We start from the raw sequence: 21,179 nt of genomic DNA on the forward strand, positions 1-21,179 counted from the left end.
GACCCTATAGGACAGAGTAGAACTGCCTCATAGAGTTTCCAAGGAGTGCCTGATGCATTCTAACTGCCAACCTTTTGGTTAGTAGCCATAGCGCTTAACCACTATGCCACCAGGGTTTCCATGTGGACACTAAAAAAGCTAAATGAATGGACAGAATACATAATCATTCATCAAGGACGATCTTTATTTCTGCGATTTATTCTCAGAGTCAATAGAGGTCTGTGGTTATCTGCAAAACAACTTCCTTGAAGAACAAAGCAGAATTCCCTAGGGAAAGTCAGGCTCCACTTGCATTTCCATCTCTTGACTCAAACATTATAACAACAGGTACTTCTGGTGCAATAATTGCTCCATGGCCTACTTTCATGGGGATCTGCAAAAGTGAAATAGGCATATTGAGAACCAATAAACGAAGCATCAACAAAAAGCAACAAAAACAAGACAAGGTAAGGACAATACTGCTCTACAAACATGTAAACATTATTTTTACTGTCATATGTATGAGTTGGAATCGGTATGTATTTTCTTTACACCTATTTTATAAGCTGTGCCAAGACTAGACAGTGAAACTATTCATGCATCCATTTATTCAGCAAGATATTTACAAACAAAATCACGTTACTTTCTGTTCTTTTTAATTTAAATTACAAGTATGACTAACAAGTTTTTAAGATCTACACTAGATTCTTAGGCATTATTTCAAACTATTCTTGCAAAGCCATATAAAATTAATTTTGTGTATACTGAAACTTTAGAGACAATGCCAGGTAGGTATTAGACACTTTAATTATATGGGCAGTCCCTGACTTCCAGAGAGATCAGTCACACCACCTGACTGAACCTAGTTTAATGATGAGAAAGTAGAGGACTTCAGGAGCATTATGCCTTCATTTTCCAACACCTCCTTGAGCTCCCAAGGAGCTCCAAATGATGAACTTCTGATGATGTACAGTCTTTCACAAGTAGTTGGAGTTCCTGATGCACCACCACGCCAGTGTTGGCACCACCAACACTGTAAAATTCTAAATTTACTTGTGTGAAGGCCAAGCAAATTGTGCAGGAGTGTGAGTAGCACTGACCCTTCACTGGGAGATTATCAGGGAGGATACTCCTCTATTCCAGGTGTAAGCACAGGTTTGATTCCTCCAGGTCTGAGTCATTTGTTTGTACACACCTACAGGACTGCTACACAGCTGCCTAAAGCCACAAATAAGTTGGAAACCATCTCATACTTCCCCCTGCAATTATTATTAGGTTGTCAAAAGAGCCCAGCTTGTGTGGCACAGAGATCCTGGAAAGGGAGGTGAGGTATCCAGGATGGCCCTGGATTGTGGGAATACTCCACATCTGGCAGAAGAGCTTTGTTTGAATCAGTGGTTCTCAACCTTGGCCACACAGGAAAATCAACAGGTGAGTTTTTAAAGCCACACTGAGCTAGTGATATCAGAATTTCTGAGATGGCCCAGACATCAGGAATTTTTAAGCTCCCTGGTGATCTTAATGTACACATGGTGGTTCAGACCCATAGTCATGAGGGAGATTCTGTAAGTCCTGCTGTAGCCAAGCATCATTCCAAAGTCAGGACAGGGCCATCACTCTGCTACATGACTATGCACATTTCTTCACATTTCAAATTGAAATAGACTTGAAGGAGAACTTAAAACTTTGCTCTAGTTTAAATGGATTGCATATAATCCTATCACACTTATCTGCATTGACTCTAAATGATCTTTATAGATTGATCTTTACAAAGCCACACATAGAACTCCAGAACGGAAAAGCCATGGAAGTTCACACATGGCTTCAAATAGATTCTATGGCCGATGGTACAACTTATCAAAACATGAATGAGAATTTTTTTTTAAATAAAGATTCTTTGGTTTAAAACACTCCCAATAAAACATTTGTGCAGAGAATTTGCTGTCTGACCTGTGTTTCTTTACAAGGTTTGACGGAGAACTCCTGCAGAACTCTGATGATAGCAAGTTTCATGTTCATGAGAGCAAACCTCATACCGATGCAATTTCGGGGTCCAATTCCAAAGGGCAGGTATAAGTAAGGATCTATGCTGTCCTTGTTCTCCTTACTGAACCTGGTTCCACAACAGTAGACAAAGACAAGTTAATAAAGCATAAAACCCACAAAAGCTACATTTTGGGGTTCTCACCTAGAACTCTCAGCCAATAGGATACAGGATATTTTCAGGGACTAGGCATTGAGATTCTACTATGGTTTTTTGCTATGAGAATTGGAAGCTACAGATCCTTTCCATTCCCCTTATGCTGTAGGAAATTTCAGTCTTTTTGAGGAGATGAGAAGAATCCTGTTTAAAATAAAATGTGTCTTTAAACACTGAAATTACACTCAATGTGGTGAGATTAACACTAGGAAAGACATTTGGGACATAAGACTCACCAAAAAAAGTAAGTTTAGACTCAGCTAACACATACGTTGGTCATATTTTTAATCAAGAAGGATGCAGGAGAAAATGCCTCCCAGTATTTATTGCTATTTTCTCCTTCTCTTCTACATTTTTTCTCCTCTTGTCTACTCTTCTCTCTCTTTTTTAAAATTTATTCTCTTTATTCCTCTACTACTTTTCCTCCTCCTGCTCCTTTTCCACCTTTTCTTCTCTTTCTCTTCCTCATACTTTTCTTTTCCCTTTCTTCCTCTTCCTCTTTCTCCTCTTCCTCCTCCTCCAGCTCTTCTCCTTTTCTCGCCCTCTTTCCTTTCTTTCTCACTCTCTCTTTCTCTCCCTCTCTAGCTAATAAAAAAAAACAAACCCGTTGCCTTTGAGTTGATTCCGACTCATAGCGACTCTACAGGACAGTGAAAAACTGCCCCATCGGGTTTCCAAGGATCGAGCCGCTGACCTTTTGGTTAGCAGCCATAGCTCTTAACCATTATGCCACCAGGGTCTAGCTAATAGAAAAGGTAAAGTCACAGAACTTATACAAGCCTATGATGCTACTCTACTGTAATATAATCACTAATTTCCTTCTCTACCTGCTCCACTAGGCTATAAATCTTTGAAGATTATGCCCAATTTAATTCAAATTTGATTCCAAAATATTTGATTACATTAAGGAAACAAATATTGATTGGGGGAAATTTTAATGGTATTGTAGTTGTAATTTTTCTTCAACAGTCCTTATATTTTAGAGAACATTCTAAAATAGCTACAGGTTAAATAAGGTGAAACACTTTAAAATAATATGGGAATAAGGAGGAGGGTAATGGTGGCAAGTGTATAGGGGTAGCAGCCATGGTTTGATGGTTTTGGGGGCTGCAGATAGGCACATGGAGACACATTAATAGTACCTATAGATCTTTTTTTTTAATATAGATTTTGGACTTATGTCAAAAATTCTTCATGGTGGACAACTTTTGTGGTTTTTTGTTTTTTACTTTGAAGTTCTCACTGCCTGGTCCAGACCATACTATAACACATGGTAAGCACTTAATATCTGTTTGATTATTGAAAGAATCAGAGAGAAGTACAGTGAGTGGCCTGGTTTTGTGGTCATGAAGCCATCAGGGGTAGAACTGCTGAATTGGGAGAAACCATAGAAGTCGCCCGGTCTAGGAAACAGAGGACTTATTCAACTTTGATTGCCCTTTCTACAAGTTCTTTCAGGGGTAAGGGCTTCTATACTCTCAAACAAAATAGAATGAGTAAATGTTTCCTAAAGTCAATGGTAAATTCAGAGAGCTAAAGAAAGCAGCACAGAAAAACTAGAAAGAAAAAAGTCTACATAAATAAAATAAAAAGTGGTTAAATAAATCATGGTATATGTATAAAAACATCAAACATTATGATATAATTACATCTATGGTTAAGAGCTATGGCTGCTAACCAAAAGGCTGGCAGTTCGAAGTCACCAGGCACTCCCTGGAAACCCTATGGGGCAGTTCTGCTCTATCCTATAGGGTTGCTATAAGTCAAAATCGACTTGACGGCAACGGGTCTGGTCTGGTCTGGTATGGCAACATAGGATACTGTTTATAGTCTACTATTAAATAAAGAAAACAGTTCAATTCCCAATAAAATATAATACTATTCTAATTTTTAAAAATCTATATATTCAAGGACAAACCTCCATAGCACATACCTCACGTTATTAATGAGGATTATCATAATGTATTGGGATGATGAATGTGTACGGTTTTATTTTTTCTAGTCTACAGTTAGTAAAATTTTCACAAAGAAAATATTTTTGTAATATGAACAAAGCTGCTAAAAACAGAAAGATACATAAGCAAATGATTGTACAGTCACAGGTTTGTCGCCTACACTAAGAGACGTCAGAATGCGCTTGGATAAGCCTGGATCAGAGGGAGTTCCGTTTCCCAGGAGTCTTGTACCTCTCAGGAATGAACTTCTCAGGCTCTGGCCAGTGTTCTGGGTCTCGGTGAAGAGCAAAGGCTGGCACCATTGCCACTGCCCCTTTGGGAATGGTCACTCCACTGATTTCAACATCTTTCTTGCAGACCCTCTCAATTCTGCCAACAATTGGGAATAATCTGAGTGTTTCATTCACCACCATGTCAAGATATTCCATCTGCAACATGACATCATACGTGGGAGATGCCTGGGAAGAAAGAAACAGTTCAAAAAGTTGAGATTCAACTCAATCCAGGCGGTACTATTAAAATATTAGAACCTCCAAAGAATATCTCACATTGGTAAAGGACCTTAGCATTTATAAATCACCTTTACATCTACCATGTTCCCTTGATCTACTCAATGACCCATTGAGATATGTGGAGCAGTTATGAATATGGGAGACCCTCAGGAAAATCCTCTAAATGGGGCCTGAAATCCCTAGCATTAGCATGTTCGACTTTATTTGTCTTTTCTCATCAACAAATATGACTAAGAGACTATGACCATTACTTTCAAGTAATATATATGCAAGTTTTAGTACCCTTTTAAAAGAAACACCACATATGTATACCAAGGTAAGAGAAAATTTTAACTACCAAATCCTCAATTTCATACAAGGCTTTGTATTTCAGAAATACTGCTTGTAACAGTACTGATACATACCAGCATACATAGATGATAGATGGATAGATAGGTAGGTAGGTAGACAGATAGACAGACAGATAAATAGATAGATTGACACACAGAGAGAGTCACAGAGAGAATATGGAGAAAAACTCAATATTGTATAGAAACTCCATAAAAAATTTGGGGAGAAACTAGTCCTTACTATACCAAATATGAAAAAAGAAGACTGTGATTGGATGGTACCAGGGCACAGAATTTCAGCTCTGGGGGAAGTTATACAGAAAATCAAAACCCCACCCAGGGACCATCCTCTATTGCTGGGACACTCTCCTAGTTGTGACTTCAGGGTTTAACTGTGAGATATGAGATCACTTTGTGGTCATTCACTGCCAAATCCACTCCAGCCCCACAGGCAAGTTCTCTTCACACCATAAAGAATTCCAACTTTGCAGAGATCTGAAAACAGTGTAGGCTATATCAGAGGAAATATTATAGAGGCTAAGACTTTGCCTCAGGAGCCAGACTCACAGGCACATATCTTGGGTTCTTCACAACTCACTGTATGACCCTGGGCAAGTTATTCTATCCCTCTGAAACTCAGTTTTCTGATATGGTACATAGAGATAATTATAGTCACTATCTCAAAGGTATGTGTGGTAGACATTCACTGCTCACTAAATAGCCACTGAGTCTCCCACATTTCCCAGCCCATTTGTAGTTATTAGCTTTGCCAATTGCTTGTGAGCTGATATGCGATATGTCAATTTTGGGCCTAAGAATTTTGAGAACCAGTGTGCAGCACTCTATCTCTTTATTCCCAGCCTCTGTTACCATGATGTCTTCAAGTTGTAGATAGTGCTGCAAGGTGATGGTGAAATAATCCACACTTATGCTTTTTGAAAAATCTCTCCTTAAAAGAGGTGGGAAGGCATTCTTGCTAAGGCTCCATCTTCACCCTCCCTCTTCATGCATCATCCACTCACCTTATTGGGGAAAGCCGCATCAATCTCCTTCTGCAGTTTCTGCTGAATATCAGGGTGGGTGGCCAATAAATACATAAGGAAGGAAAGAGTAGTGCTAGTGGTCTCATAACCAGCAAAAATAAAGATAATTGATTGGGCTACGAGCTCCATATCAGTCAAAGCTGAAAGGAAAGGTAATACACTTTAGATAAATCTTGTCATTGTGAAAAGGGTCACTGTTTAGATGATGAGAAAACCCAAATAAAATTACCAAATCCCCATGGGAACAAATGGAAAAGAAATTCTCTGTCCTCAGGGAGTAGTTTGCATTCTGATATCTACCATACAAAAAAAAAAAAAAAAAAAAAAACCATACAGTGCTGGAAAAAGAAAAAAAAATGTTTTAACCTGGTTTTCCAAGGATTTCTACTATTCTTGAACTTCTGCTCTTGGTTATGCCACCTTCACCTCCAACACAGCTAGGTAATGGCAAGAAATAGCACTTCCATCTTAAATACAAAGCATTATCAGTATGACCCTTGGAGAATCCTAAAAGTTCTTTAGTTACAAGTAAAATATTAAGGAACGTTCTCCTCTAAGAAAATTTTTAATTATTCTAGATAAAGTGTATCTTAAAATTTTTTGTAGAGTTTGCTATACTATACCTTCACCGTAGGGAGAATTAAAGGGGTTTTCACCTAAACACACTTAGAGAAACTTAAGGGAACAATACTGGGCTACAGATAAACTCCTGCTACTCAAAATGTGGTCCATAGACCTGCAGCATCAGCATCCTGAGGGAGATTTTTAGTAATGCAGAATCTTACATCCTACCTAAAAAGGACTGAATCCAAATCTGAATTTTAACATAATCCCCAGATAATCTGTGTGCACAGTCTCGCTAAAGAAGCATGGACTATACCACTGAGAATTATGAGGTAATAGAAAACCTGAGGTACAAGTCTTCAAAATGGATGATCACAGATATGTGCAGGAACTACAGAGATAGACAAGACGGTAGAAGAGTAGGGATCGACCTTTTCAGATGAGTCACATGGCAAAAAGCAATTTGACCTGTAGTCTTGGTTCCTGAGACCTGGGCCACATCTGAGGCTAATGAATGCGGGATGACCAAAGCAACAGGAAACATCCCGGAACCTGATGTTGACTAGCCTCAGGAAGCATGAGGTAATCTATCAGAGACGTATAGGGAGGCCAATAAGAGCCTTGAAAATGGAGGCTCAGATAAGCTTCCTGGTTGGTGACCTCTTAGTGAAATGGAAGCTTCACACTGAGACCTTTCCCAGGCTTTACCTTATGCACCTGTTTGCTTGTATGCTTCTTAGTAGTAATATAACTTTATTCATAACTATGGCTTACTCTCTGTGAGATTCCCTGAGTCATTTCAACAAATTATCAATCTCACTGTGGCAGTGAGACCCAGCAGGGCCTGGTGTCTTTTTCTAATTTGTGAGCTCTAACCACCTCTGATTGGCTAAGGTCAGAGTAATGCTGCATGGGAAGCTGGTCTAAAAGAAGGTGTCCTTCTAACATGTGAGTTCTGACCCACATCTGAGCTGTAGGGTTGGAGAGACTGTGTCACATGAGTGGCTGGTGACAAGGATGCAGAACTGGGACAGTGAGGACTGACTCCAACCCCATGTTCAGGATTGAATTCATGCTGATCCTTACCACATTGTTAGCCACAAAGGTGGGATTTACCCACTTTGTCCCTTACTTAACACAGCCCTAATATAATCAATGGCATTAAAATAGCACAAGGATGAATGTGTCAATAGATGGGTATTGGCCACCATGAACTATGGAAATGTAGGGCCTAACAAGTAGACTTAACAATGCTTGTTCAATCATGGCCTAAATAGCATCATTCTCAAGACATGCCCCCTTTATTTGCTCCATTTATTCCAACCAAAGAGCCCTTGTGAAATAAGTTGGCCTCCTTCTTGATGTTTCTCCTGAGAGAAGCTAAGCATGGTCAATCTATAGTCTGTTGGTAGGGGCTAGATTAAGACTTTTAGATACCTGGAGCACTGAAACGAACATGGTGCCTATCCTCACTATGTAATTCATACCTAAAAACAATACAAAATGAGTGTAAGTAAGGTCTACTGAGTTCTGACTTCCAAGTGATAGCTTCTGTGATGCTATTGTAGATAAATACAACTCTCAAATTCTTTCCCCCAGTTAGAATGTACCCCACAGTATTGAACTGGAATTGGAGTACAAACTCAAGGTTTAGAGTTATGCTTTACAACACAGTAACCACTAGCCCCATGTAACTATTTGAACTTAAACTGTAATTAATTAAAATTAAAGTTAAAAATTCAGTTTTTCAGTGGCAACAGCCACAGTTCAAGTAAGTACTCAATAGAAACACTTTTCTAGCATCTACTATATTCAGCAGGGCAGATGGAGAATATTTCCTTTGTCATTGAAAGTTCTTTTGGACCATGTAGATAGAGAGATGGAAATAGAGGCATAGCAATACAGAGAGATAAAGAGATAGATAATACATAGATAGATGACAGGTATAGATGATAGCTAGATATAGATGGTTAATGCTAATGTTACGTGTCTTCTTGGCAAGGCTGTGATTTTTAGTATTATGTAATTATCCTCCATTTTGTGACATAATGTAATCACCTCCGTGATGTGATCTGAAATGATCTACCAATCATTTGTGAGGGGAATTTCACGGGGGGTGTGGTCTGCACCCAATATACATATAGACATTCTGGCAAAACTTGCTTTCTTACTCTGGATACTGTTTTGGCTCATCATTGTCTGACTTTTGGTTCTTGGGACTTGAGCCAAAAGCCTGCCATCTGATCTTCCAATTTTGGATTCATTATTCCATGAAACTAGGTAAGTCAGGAGAAGCCTCCAGGCAACACCTCACCTATATACATATATACATATATACATATATACATATATACATATATACATATATACATATATACATATATACATATATACATATATACATATATACATATATACATATATACATATATACATATATACATATATACATATATACATATATACATATATACATATATACATATATACATATATACATATATACATATATACATATATACATATATACATATATACATATATACATATATACATATATATATGTACATGCTTCAATGATTTTGCTTCTCTGGAGAACCCAGCCTAAGACAATGGTGATAGATAAATGATACATAGATATACAGAGTGAGATGGACAGATATGTAGATATAGACATAAGTTTATTTAAAGTGATATGCCTGAGTTAGTTCACCCCTATTCTCTAGACCCATTTGTTAAATATTCAGGAATTTTGTAAACTGATTTTCAAACCAGTGGTAAAATTGAACTTGATGAAGCTCTTTATGTCCTTGAAGTAGACTATAAATTAGGGTTTTTTCTGAATGTTCAATTTGTTTTTTAAGAGACAGCCAGTTTATATCACTGGAAATTGATATATATTTATGTTTCTCAATTCCGTTTCAATATATTTTATTTTCTTGATTTTGTCCATGAGAGGATCTAAGAGCAAAAAACCCCAGTAGCAATGAGCACAATTAACCTCCAGTTGTGGATTCTAAACACCATTTCTTACTAAACGAAATTAGGGATACTTGGAGAAATAACTGATTTCTGGGTTGTTCAGCTGAAATAGAACAGAAACTTGAAATATCTTATGCCAGAAAGCAAGGAAGTACTAAGAAAACGATTACCGTATGAAAAGGACACACAGCAGTCACTTTGAAAGAACTTCCACTGAACAAACCTGAGACAGTTCGAGCATCAAAATAAATCATGATTGTGTGAAAGTAAAGTAATACTTTATGAGCCCATACAGATGTAAATAAATAAAATGAGAGAGAAAACAAAGTTCTCCAGTACAGTGGAATACCAACTATAAAATGTGAAAGGAATGGTAAAAATTGACAACCACCATTTTGCAACCATAATACAAAAATTGCTTCACTCAATATCAATGGATAATAAAACTAGTATCTGAAAGTTTGAAGAGAAACAAGATAATTACATAGTCTCAAAGGCTCCCCTGGAAAGATATTAATGACAAATAAATCTTTACAATAGATTAAGCTATTGAACGCAACCTTAACAAGAGTACCAAGTTAACATCACCAATATTGGGACAATGTGTTTTCTGATGTGAATTTCCAGGCAGCAGTTCTGACTAGAGTTCTGGGTGCAGCCTGGAAGTTCACATTTGAAACAAGCTCCTAGGGGTTCTGATGTGGGTGATCCACAGAAGACTGAGTGACTTCTGCACACAAAATGCTTTTTTTGTGATTGCTCTTCAATTTTTGAACAAAGTTCTCTCTGCCTACTTCTAGATAATACCTCTGGCAATCATTCATAATTTCTGAATATATCTTTTTCTTAAATTGGGCAGAAATTCTCATGTGCCTGGAAAATTTCTTGCACATTTTCAAAGCAACTCTTTTCCTCTGAGCCATCCCATCAGTAGCCCTTCCACCCACTGTCTTGGTTACCTTTATGGGACACAGTTTCCTTGGAATTCTGGGAATCGATCATCAGCTGAAGAAAGTCCACTCGGTGCTGGAAGCAAAAAAAAAATTCCAGTGACACAAAGAGCAGTGCTTGACCTTTTTCCTGAGAATATGGCCCTTTTAAATTCATGAACTGAGACTGGAGTTGCCTGAGTCACCAGTGAACGTAAACATCCATCTGCAAATTTTAAAAAAAGGCAAGATGTTTCACTGAGAGTACCATATGTCACTGCTTTTGGGACCTTGTCCTCCCTGATTCTTGGCTTCCTTGGCTTTTGAACAGTTTCCAGGTCAAAGACTTGTCTGCTCCTTCTCTTGGCGTATCTTCTTGCTCAAGAAAAAAACCCTGACTTCATTCTTCTTGTTTTTCAGTCTAGTATCTATACCCTCACTTAGGCTTGCATTTCTTCTTCTTAACCAATATCCACACAGATTAAATCCTTACATTTCCAGACCTCATTGGCTGCTTTCTGTGAGCATCTTCTAATACCACACCCTTTCAAAAATCTGTACAATCTACAATGATACCCTGGGGTACCCAAACCTACTTCCCTTACCTGCAGGCATTATTGTGCTGATCTCTGGGCCTCATGGAGGCAAAGTTAAGTCAGCCATCTTGCAGCCTTAACACCCAAAGAAGACCCTTGCCCTCTTCAAATTATGAGATGGCTGATATTCCACTACGTAACGTGAGGTGCCTTCCGTTGGAGAAGGAGTAAAACGTGAGTCTTGGAACTGAAGTGATTGTTTACTAATTAAGCTATGCAGAAATTATAATAACAGTAAATCAATATATTAACATTAATTTTTATAACTTCATGATATATTGAAGAGAAATGGTAAAAGTTTTACCTCAGCAATATTTATGCAGTAACATTTTAATTATTATGCCCATTATGAAATTTTAAACACTGTATCTACGACCCATTCTTTATCTCCTTCCCCAGTCTCCACATTCTTCACTCCTCCAAAATGTAAAACTCTCTTGCTACAGTTCTCTATACACCTTTTTTAAATGCAGCAAAGTACACAAATCATACATATACAGTTCAATGAATCTGCAAAAAGTGAACATGAACACACTCATGTAACCACCACCATATCTTACCTTTTTATTGTCTTTAAGGCGGCTTTCTTTTATTGTTTTTACAGATTTTGTAAAAAAATCAGTAACAGCTCTTGGAAACACAGAGATACTTAGTGCTTCAAGAATTGGAGTAAGGAATGGAAAGACTGCTGTAGGGAAAATAAAAGAATAAAGAAATTGTAGTGAAATTGCCCATTTTACGGAACAATTATAACTTGCTCAACCAATCAGAAGAATGAAAGGGACCAGGGTCTTCAACCAGGAGCCATTCTCTCTATGACCCTTAAGTGTGTTTCCAGGCTAGTGGTTGAAAACAGTGGCAGCTTCCTCATTGTTGGACTGACCAAAGGAACATGATTAACTATCCTGACCCCTTTGTCTTTTATGAATTAGACTGCAGTCTTTTCGGGTAAATCAAACCACAGTGTGCTTCTTTAATTAATCATGCTTTTCTAGAAATAATAGTTAAAAAAAATACAAAGTATGGAATAAAATTAGGCATCAACAAAAGAGATAAAATTAGGAAACACATGAACATGGAAATTAAGCAACACTTTCCTAAATAATCAGTCATGGAAGAAATCAAGAAGAAAATTGGATTTTACTCTGAGATGAATTGAAAGCTGATATGCAACAGACCGAAATTATTTGGATGCACCTAAAACAGTGCTTATTCAGAAAATTATAGCTATAAATGTCTATGTTAAAAAAAAAAAAACAAAGATCTCAAATCTATAACCTAATGTTACTCTATAAGACACTGGTAGAAGAGCAAAGCACAAAGTTTAAAAGTAGAAGAAAGCACATAATAAAGATTAGACAAAAAATTAATGAAATAGAGAATAGAAAACAATACAGAAAATCAACAGAACGAAGCCCTGATTCTTTAAAAAGATCATCAAATTTGGGAAACCTTTGGCAAACTGACTCAGAAAAAAAGAGAGAAGACTCAGATATGAAAGAAGAGGGACTACCACCAACATTACAAAAAATAAAAGAAGTATGAAGCAATACGACACACTATTGGAAGGCCAATAAATCAGATAACATAGCTCAAATGACAAATTCATAGAATAACAGAAACTGAACAAATAACAAATACGAAATTAGAATTGATTTACAACAAATAAAAATTGAATTGGTAATAAAATAAAGAAATACCCACTAAAGGAAGCTTATGACCAGATAGAGTCTGTGATGAGTTCTTCTAAATATTTAAATAAGAATTAATAACAATTTTTCACAAACACTTTCAAAAAGTAGGAAAGGGAACACTTCCTAACTTATTCTATGAGGTCAGAATTATCCTAATATCAAAACCAGAAATACACATCACAAGGAAAGAAAAATGTCAACTCCCACCACTTCAACATTGCACTATAGTTTCTAGCCAGAGCAACTAGACAAGAAAAAGAAATAAAATATAGCCAGATTGTAAAGATAGACAGGAAAATATCTCTGTTCTCAGTTGACATGATCTTATATATACAAAATTCTAAGGAATCCACTAAAAAAGTAATACAACTAATATATATTCAGCAACATTGCAAGATACGAGATCAATCTAAAATATCCGCTGTGTTTTCATACACTGCAATGAACAATACGAAAATGAAATTAAAAAAGCATTTTCATTTTCAATACCATCAAAGACAATAGGATGCATAGTAATACTTGTTTTAAAAAAAGGAGAAACTCATGCCTTTAAAAAGCTATAAACATTGTTAAAAGAAATTGTATCAAAAAAATAAAGGGAAAATATTCCACGTGCATGGATCAAGAGAATTAATATCGTTAAGATCACAATGCTTCCCAAGTTGATTTACAGAATCAAAGCATAACCTATCAGAATCCTAGTTGTTTTTTTTTGCAGGAACTGACAAGTTGATTTAAAATTCATGTGGAATTGCAAGGGACTCAGAATAGCTGAAACAATCTTGAAAAGAAACAAAGATGGAAAATTCAAACTTCCTTATTTCAAAACGTATTACGAATGTACTATAGCTAATTACTTAGTGAAAATATTCAAGGCAATGTGGTTTAGGAAAATGGGTAAACACAGAGATCAAAGGAATATAACAGAAACTCCAGAAATAAAGCCATGTGACTAAGATCGTTGACAAGAGTGCCAACATTCTATAGGGAAACAAGACTCTTTCATTAAATGGTGCAGAGACAACAGGATAACCACATGCAAAAGAATGAAATTGAATCCTTACCTCATACCTTATATGAAAATAAATTCAAAAAAGATCAAAGACGTAAATGTAAGAGCTCAAACCCTTAGAAGAAAATATAGATGGATTTTTATTACATCTGATTTGGCAATAGAATCAGATATGACAATAAAAGCACAAGCAACAAGAGAAAAAAATAGACAAATTGGACTTCATCAAAATTAAAAACTACTTTTGTGCTTCAAAGCACACTACCAAGAAATGAAATGATAACCTACTAATGGCATAAAAATTTTGCATATCATACCTTTGATAAGGACTTCTATCAAGAATACATAAAAAATTTCTCAAAACTGAACAACAAAAAGGCATATAACCCAGTTAGAATGTGGTCAAAGGACATGAATAGATTTTTCACAAAAGGTATACAAATGGCCAAAACACAAAAAAAGTGGAGAGGCAGGTCCGAGATGGCAGACTAGTCAGGCACTTCCTATGGTCCTTCTTACAACAAAAACCTGAAAAAACAAGTGAATCCATTTTATATAACAATCTAGGAGCCCTGAACATCAAAGACAAAGTTGAGGAATCAGACTGAGTGGCAGGGGGAGGGACAGTTCAGAAGCAGCAAGGAGTTGCCAGACCTGACCTGGCGGGAACCAGCACCCTGCAGGCCAGAGCCACTGGCGCAAGCACGGTGAAGCAAGCAGTGGCATTTGAGACAAGTTCCCCACATCAGGAGAGACCAAGCAGCCGAGAGACCCCTCAAGCTCCCAGAATCAGTCAAAAGGGGCACGCTATCAGCAAAAGATAAGTACTTGCATCTAATCTACCACACGGAGCAAAAAACACCCATTTGGGAGAAATCTGTCTCCCATTTACCTGACTGCTCACCGCTCTACACCAGGTCCCCAGCCAGCTTCAGTGATAGCCGCTTTCCCTGGACTGGATCTATGACTGGTGGCACAACCTGAGCCAATCTCCCAGCCTTGGAGAAGGAACAAACTAACAAACAAGACAAAAATAATCTGTTGCCTCCCCTAAGCTGGGAACTAAAGGCAGAAACAGCTCCTTTGCTTAGGCACAGGAATAAGGGGTCCATGAACTTCGAATGCCTTTCACCCCTGCATAGATTTGTGTGGGCCCATTTCAACAGCATAGGCCCTCATCAGCACAGTACAAAAGGGGATATACCTCAAGTCTAACTCAACTGTTTCAGCTCTATGGTGGAGTGGCAGATTTGTGATATCTGACACTGCCCTGCCTATCAAGCAGTGTCCTCACCTACCCACATCAGGGGCCTGAGAACTGGTGGCTTCACACACAACACCTAGACACCTGCAACAGGGGTCCAAGGATAAGCGGTGCCTCCCAGTCCTTTCAGCCAATAGCATTGGGTACCCATAATTCAGCTGCAAAGCCCACCCACCTACATGCTCTAGGGAACAGGGACATGCTTTCTTCACACATTCTCAAGGGCTGTTGCCAGTCCCCTGCCTTGCTCAGTGTGTGACCCCCTACTGCAGCCAGATACCTGTGCCTACACCAATCACCCCTGATCATCTAAGACTGTACGTGACAGCCCGCACCACACACTTGGTGACTGACTACCTGGGCACCTGAGCTGAATCCATACAAGAAAAGTAAAGGGACTCCTGGGCTTATATACCTAATAGCAGCTCTAACCTCCTGGTGACAGGACTTTAGAGTTTCAAAGGCAAAAATAATCAACCTAGTTCACTTGCACAGCCTATTCAAGAGCATCAAAACAAAACAAGAAGCTAGGACACAGTAAGCAAAAATAAAATAAATAAATACAATAACTTATTGATGGGTTGGAGACAACTGTCAATATCAAATCTCATAAACAGGCAGGCCACAATCGCTTCGGCAAGCTCCAAAAACAAAAAATCAAGCAATCTTCTGGACAAAGCAAACTTCTTGGAATTACCAGAGGTAGAATACAAAAGATTAATATACAGAACTCTTCAAGAGATCAGGAAGATCAGGCAAAATGTAGAGCAAGTCAAGGGCACACAGGCAAAGCATTAGAGAAACTTAAGAAGTTTGGGGAAAAGAATAATGACAAATTTAATAGGCTGCAAGAATCCATAGAGAGACAGCAAACAGAAATTCAGAAGATTAACAATAGAATTTAATAGACAACTGAAGAGAAAGTCATAGGAGCAGAACTGAGGACACGGAAGTCAGAATTAGTGAGACTGCAGATAAACCACTGGACACGCATATATTTGAGGAAAAATCAGATAAAAGAATTTTTTAAAAAATGAAGAAACCTTAAGAATTATGTGGGACTGTATCAAGAGAAATAACTTATCAGTGATTGGAGTATCAGAATGGGGGGCTAAGAGGAATAACAGAAAAAAACTGAGAGAATTGTTGAAGATTTCTTGGCAGAAAACTTCCTTGATATCTATCAGATATAAAGGTGAAATTAGGACATTTCCAGAGAAGCAGAGGTTTAGCAAATTTGAAAAAAACAAACCAAAATTATAAGAAATACTAAAGGGAGTCCTCTGGTTAGAAAATCAATAACATCAGATAACAACCCAAGACTAGAATACAGGTCAGATCAACCAGATATCAACCCAGGCAGGGTGGTCACAAAAACAAATCAAAGCTAAAATTCTCAAAACAGGAAGACATGGACATCATAATGTAAAGATGACAACATTAAATCCAAAAAGAGGGACTAAAAAAATGTAGTCATAGACCTTTCATATGGAGAGGAAGTCAAGGTGCTATAAAGAAATAAAAGATTGGTTTAAACTTAGAAAAATACAGGTAAGTATTAAGGTAACCACAAAGGAAATTAACAATCTTACACAACAAAATAAAAAACAAGAAAAACATAAAGACTCAGCAGATACAAAAGCAACAGCAAGGAAAAAGATAATACATAAAGGAAAACGACTCAGCACAGAAAATTAAGCCCAAAGAAGAAACTGTCAATAACAACAACAAAAAGACATCAAAATAACAGCACTAAACTCATACCTATCAATAATTACACTGAGTGTAAGTGGACTAAATACACCAGTAAAGAGACAGAGAGTGGCAGAATGGATTTAAAAAAAATGATCCTTCTATATGCTGCATACAAGAGACACACCTTAGACTTAAAGACACAAACTAAAACTCAATGGATGAAAAAATATATATAAAGCAAAAAGCAATAAAAAAAAGAGCAGAAGTGGCAATATTAATTTCTGACAAAATAGACTTTAAAGTTAAATCCACTACAAATGATAAGGAAGGACACTATATAATGATTAAAGAGTCAATACAGCAGGAAGACATAACCATAATAAATATATATGGACCCAATGACAGGGCTTCAAGATACATAAACCAAACTCTAACAGCACTGAAAAGAGAGATAGACTGCTCCACAATAATAGCAGGAGACTTCAACACATCACTTTCAGTGTAGGACAGAACATCCAGAAAGAAGCTCAATAAAGACACAGAAGATCTAAATGCCGCAATCAACCAACTTGACCTCACAGACATATACAGAACACTTTTCCAATGTACATGGAACATTATCCAGAATAGACCACACGGTGGGCCATAAAGCAAGCCTTGACAGAATCCAAAACATTGAAATATTACAAAGCACCTTTTCTGACCATAAAGCCATAAAAGTAGAAATCAATAACAGAAAAAGCAAGAAAAAATATCAAACATATGGAAACTAAACAACTCCTTGCTCAAAAATTACTGGGTTATAGAAGAAATTAAGGACAGAATAAAGAAATTCACAGAATCAAATGAGGATGAAAACACTTCCTACCAGAACCTTTGGGACACAGCAAAAGCAGTGCTCAGGGGTCAATTTGTAGCAATAAATGCACACATCCAAAAAGAAGAAAGGGACAAAATCAAAGAATTATCTCTACAACTTGAAAAATTGAAAAAGTAGCAAAAGAAGCCTTTGGTCACCAGAAGAAAAGCAAATAATAAAAATTAGATCAGAATTAAATGAAATAGAAAATAGAAAAACAATTGAAAAAGTTAAAATACCAAAAGCTGGTTCTTTGAAAAGATCAACAAAATAGACAAACCATTGGCCAAAGTGACAAAGAAAAAGAAGAGAAGAAGCAAATAACTCAAATAACAAACGAGATGAGAGATATCACAACAGACCCAACTGGAATTCAAAGAATCATAACAGAATACTATGAAAAATTGTACAAATTTTGAAACAAATTTGAAAACCTAGAGGAAATGGGCAAATTTCTAGAAACACACTACCTAAGCTACTACAAACAGATGTAGAACACCTAATTAAACCTATAATAAAAGAAGAGGTGAAAAAGGTAATTTAAAAACTCCCAAAAAACAAACAAAAAAGCCCCGGCCCTGACAGCTTCACTGGAGAATTCTACCAAACTCTCAAAGAAGAGTTAACACCACGACTACTACTACAGATATTTCAGAGCATAGAATATGTTGGAATACTCCCAAACTCATTCTATCATAACCGGGTACCAAAACCAGGTAAAGACACCACAAAAGAGGAAAATGACAGACCAATATCCCTTATGAACTTAGACACAAATTTCCTCAACAAAATTATAGCCAACAGAATTAATCAACATATTTAAAAAAATCACCATATTAATAAAGAGTTCAACATACCAGGTATGCAGGAATGGTTTAACATTAGAAAAACAATCAATGTAATCCATCACATAAATAAGAGACAAGAACCACATGCTCTTATCAATTGATGCAGAAAAGGCATTTGATAAAGTCCAACACTGATTCATGATAAAAAAAATCTCAGCAAAATAGGAACAGAAAGGAAATTCCTTGACATAATAAAGGGCATTTACACAAAGTCTGTGGCCAACATGATCCTAAATGAAGAGAGTCTGAAAGTATTCCCCTTGAGGACAGGAACCAGGCAAGGGTGCCCTTTATCACCACTCTTATTCAACATTTTGCTAACCAGAACAATGAGAATAGGAAAAGAAATAAGGGCATCCAAATTGGTAAGGAAGAAGGAAAAGTACCTCTGTTTGCAGATGATATGATCTTATACACAGAAAACCATAAAGAATCCACAAGAAAACTACTGGAACTAATAGAAGAGTTCAGCAGAGTATCAAGTATCAAGTACAAAAATCTGTTGGATTCCTCTACACCAACAAAGAGAATGTTGAAGAGGAAATCACCAAATGAATACCATTTACAATAGCCCCCAAGAAGAGAAAATAATTAGGAATAAATCTAACCAGAGACATAAAAGACCTATACAAAGAAAACTACAAGATCCTATTGCAAGAAACCAAAATAGACCTTCATAAGTGGAAAAGCATACCTTGTTCATGGATAGGAGGACTCAACATTGTGAAAATGTCAATTCTACCCAAAGCAATCTATAGATACAATGCAATCCCAATCCAAATTCCAATGACATTTTTTAATGACATGGAGAAACAAATCACCAACTTCATATGGAAAGGGAAGAGGCTCCAGGTAAGTAAAGCATTACTGAAAAAGAAGAACAAAGTGGGAGGCCTCACACTACCTGATTTTAGAACTTGTTATGCCACCACAGTAGTCAAAACAGCCTGGTACTTGTACGACAACAGATACATAGACCAATGGAGCAGAATTGAGAATCCAGACGTAAAATAATTCACCTATGAGCATCCGATGTTTGACAGAGGCCCAAAGTTTGTTACATGGGGAAAAGATAGTCTCTTTAACAAATGGTGTTGGTATAACTGGCTATCCATCTGCAAAAAAATGAAACAGGACCCATACCTCACACCATGCACAAAAAGAAACTCAAAATGGATCAAAGGTCTAACTATAAAACCTAAAACTATAAAGATCATGAAAGAAAAAATAGGGACAACTCTAGGAGCCCTAATATATGGCATATAGTATACAAAATACTAACAATGCAAACACCAGAAGAGAAACTAGATAACTGGGAGCTTCTAAAAATCAAACACTTATGCTCATCCAAAGACTTCACCAAAAACGTAAAAAGACAACCTACAGAATGGGGAAAAATTTTTGGTTACAATAAATCCAATTAGCATTTAGTCTCTAAAATCTGCAAGATACTGCAAAACCCGAACAACAAAGAAACAAATAACCCAATTAAAAAATGGGCAAAGGATATGAACAGGCACTTCACCAAAGAAGACATTCAGGCAGCTGACAGATACGTGAGGAAATGCTCACGATCATCAGCCATTAGAGAAATGCAAATCAAAACCACAGTGAGGTACATCTCACCCCAACAAGGCTGGCACTAATCCAAAAAACACAAAATAATACATGTTGGAGAGGTTGTGGAGAGGCCAGAACACTTCCACACTGCTGGTGGGAATGTAAAATGGTACAGCCACTTTGGAAATTGATTTGGTGCTTCCTTAGAAAGCTAAAAATAGAACTACCATACGATCCAGCAATTCCACTCCTTGGAATATATCCTAGAGAAATAATAGTCCTCATACAAATAGATATATGCACACCTATGAGAAGGGGTCAGGAACTGATTGAATATACACAGGAAATACAAGGTAGATAGGAAGAGTGTGCTGTCACATTATAGGGAGAGCAACTGGGGTCACATAACAATGTGTGTATTAGTTTTTGTATGAGAAACTGACCTGAATTGTAAACTTTCACTTAAAGCACAATTAAAAAAATAGAAAAAAAAAAAAACACATAAAAAATGTTCAGCATCATTCATCATTAGGGGAGTGCATATCAAAACCACATGAGATATCATTTCATACCAACTGGAGTAGTTATAATCAAAAACATAAAAATAAAAATAAATAAGAAGTATTGGGGAGAATATGGGGGAAATGGAGCCTGTATACTTTTCTGACAGTAGTTTAAAATAGGGCAACCTCTATGGAAAACTGTTTGGTAGTTCCTTAATAAGCTAAACATAGAATTACTATATAACCCAGCAATTCCACTGGTAGGTATATACCCAAAAGAATTCAAAACATATATCCACAGAAAAACTTGTTCGCAAATATTTTAAGCAGCAATATTTATCATAGTCAAAGGCAGAAAGACATACAAAATGTCCATCAACTGAAAAACCAATTAACAAAATATGGTATGTCCAAACAATGGAAAATTATTTGGCTGTAAAAAGGCATGAAGTATTGATACATGCTACGACATGGATGAACCTCATAAACATTATGCTAAGTGAAAGAAACCAGTCACAAAAGATCACATATTGTATGATTCCATTTATATAAATGCCCAGAGTAGGGAAATCTAGAGACAGATAGTAGATTAGTGGTTGTTTAAGGATGTGGAAATAGGAGGGTGATATCTAAAGGGCATGGGATTTCTTCTTGA

General features: G+C 36.9%; 1 protein-coding gene across 3 annotated transcripts in view; it reads right to left on the reverse strand.

Moving 5' to 3' along the window:
* Window positions 1-277: 277 nt before the first annotated feature.
* LOC126086883 (cytochrome P450 3A8-like) overlaps window positions 278-21,179 on the reverse strand; it is a 40,018-nt gene continuing 19,116 nt past the window's right edge. For 2 of the 3 annotated variants that reach the window (XM_049903682.1, XM_049903684.1), the window contains exons 8-13: window positions 11,650-11,777; window positions 10,524-10,590; window positions 5,998-6,158; window positions 4,366-4,592; window positions 1,930-2,092; window positions 278-373 (exon numbers count right to left, since the gene is read on the reverse strand). In XM_049903682.1, the coding sequence (XP_049759639.1) occupies window positions 278-373; window positions 1,930-2,092; window positions 4,366-4,592; window positions 5,998-6,158; window positions 10,524-10,590; window positions 11,650-11,777 (842 nt within the window). The remainder of the gene's footprint in view (window positions 374-1,929; window positions 2,093-4,365; window positions 4,593-5,997; window positions 6,159-10,523; window positions 10,591-11,649; window positions 11,778-21,179) is intronic. The other variant, XM_049903683.1, reaches the window with a different exon arrangement.

Source organism: Elephas maximus, chromosome 12, assembly GCF_024166365.1.
Source record: "Elephas maximus indicus isolate mEleMax1 chromosome 12, mEleMax1 primary haplotype, whole genome shotgun sequence".
Lineage (NCBI taxonomy): Eukaryota > Metazoa > Chordata > Mammalia > Proboscidea > Elephantidae > Elephas > Elephas maximus.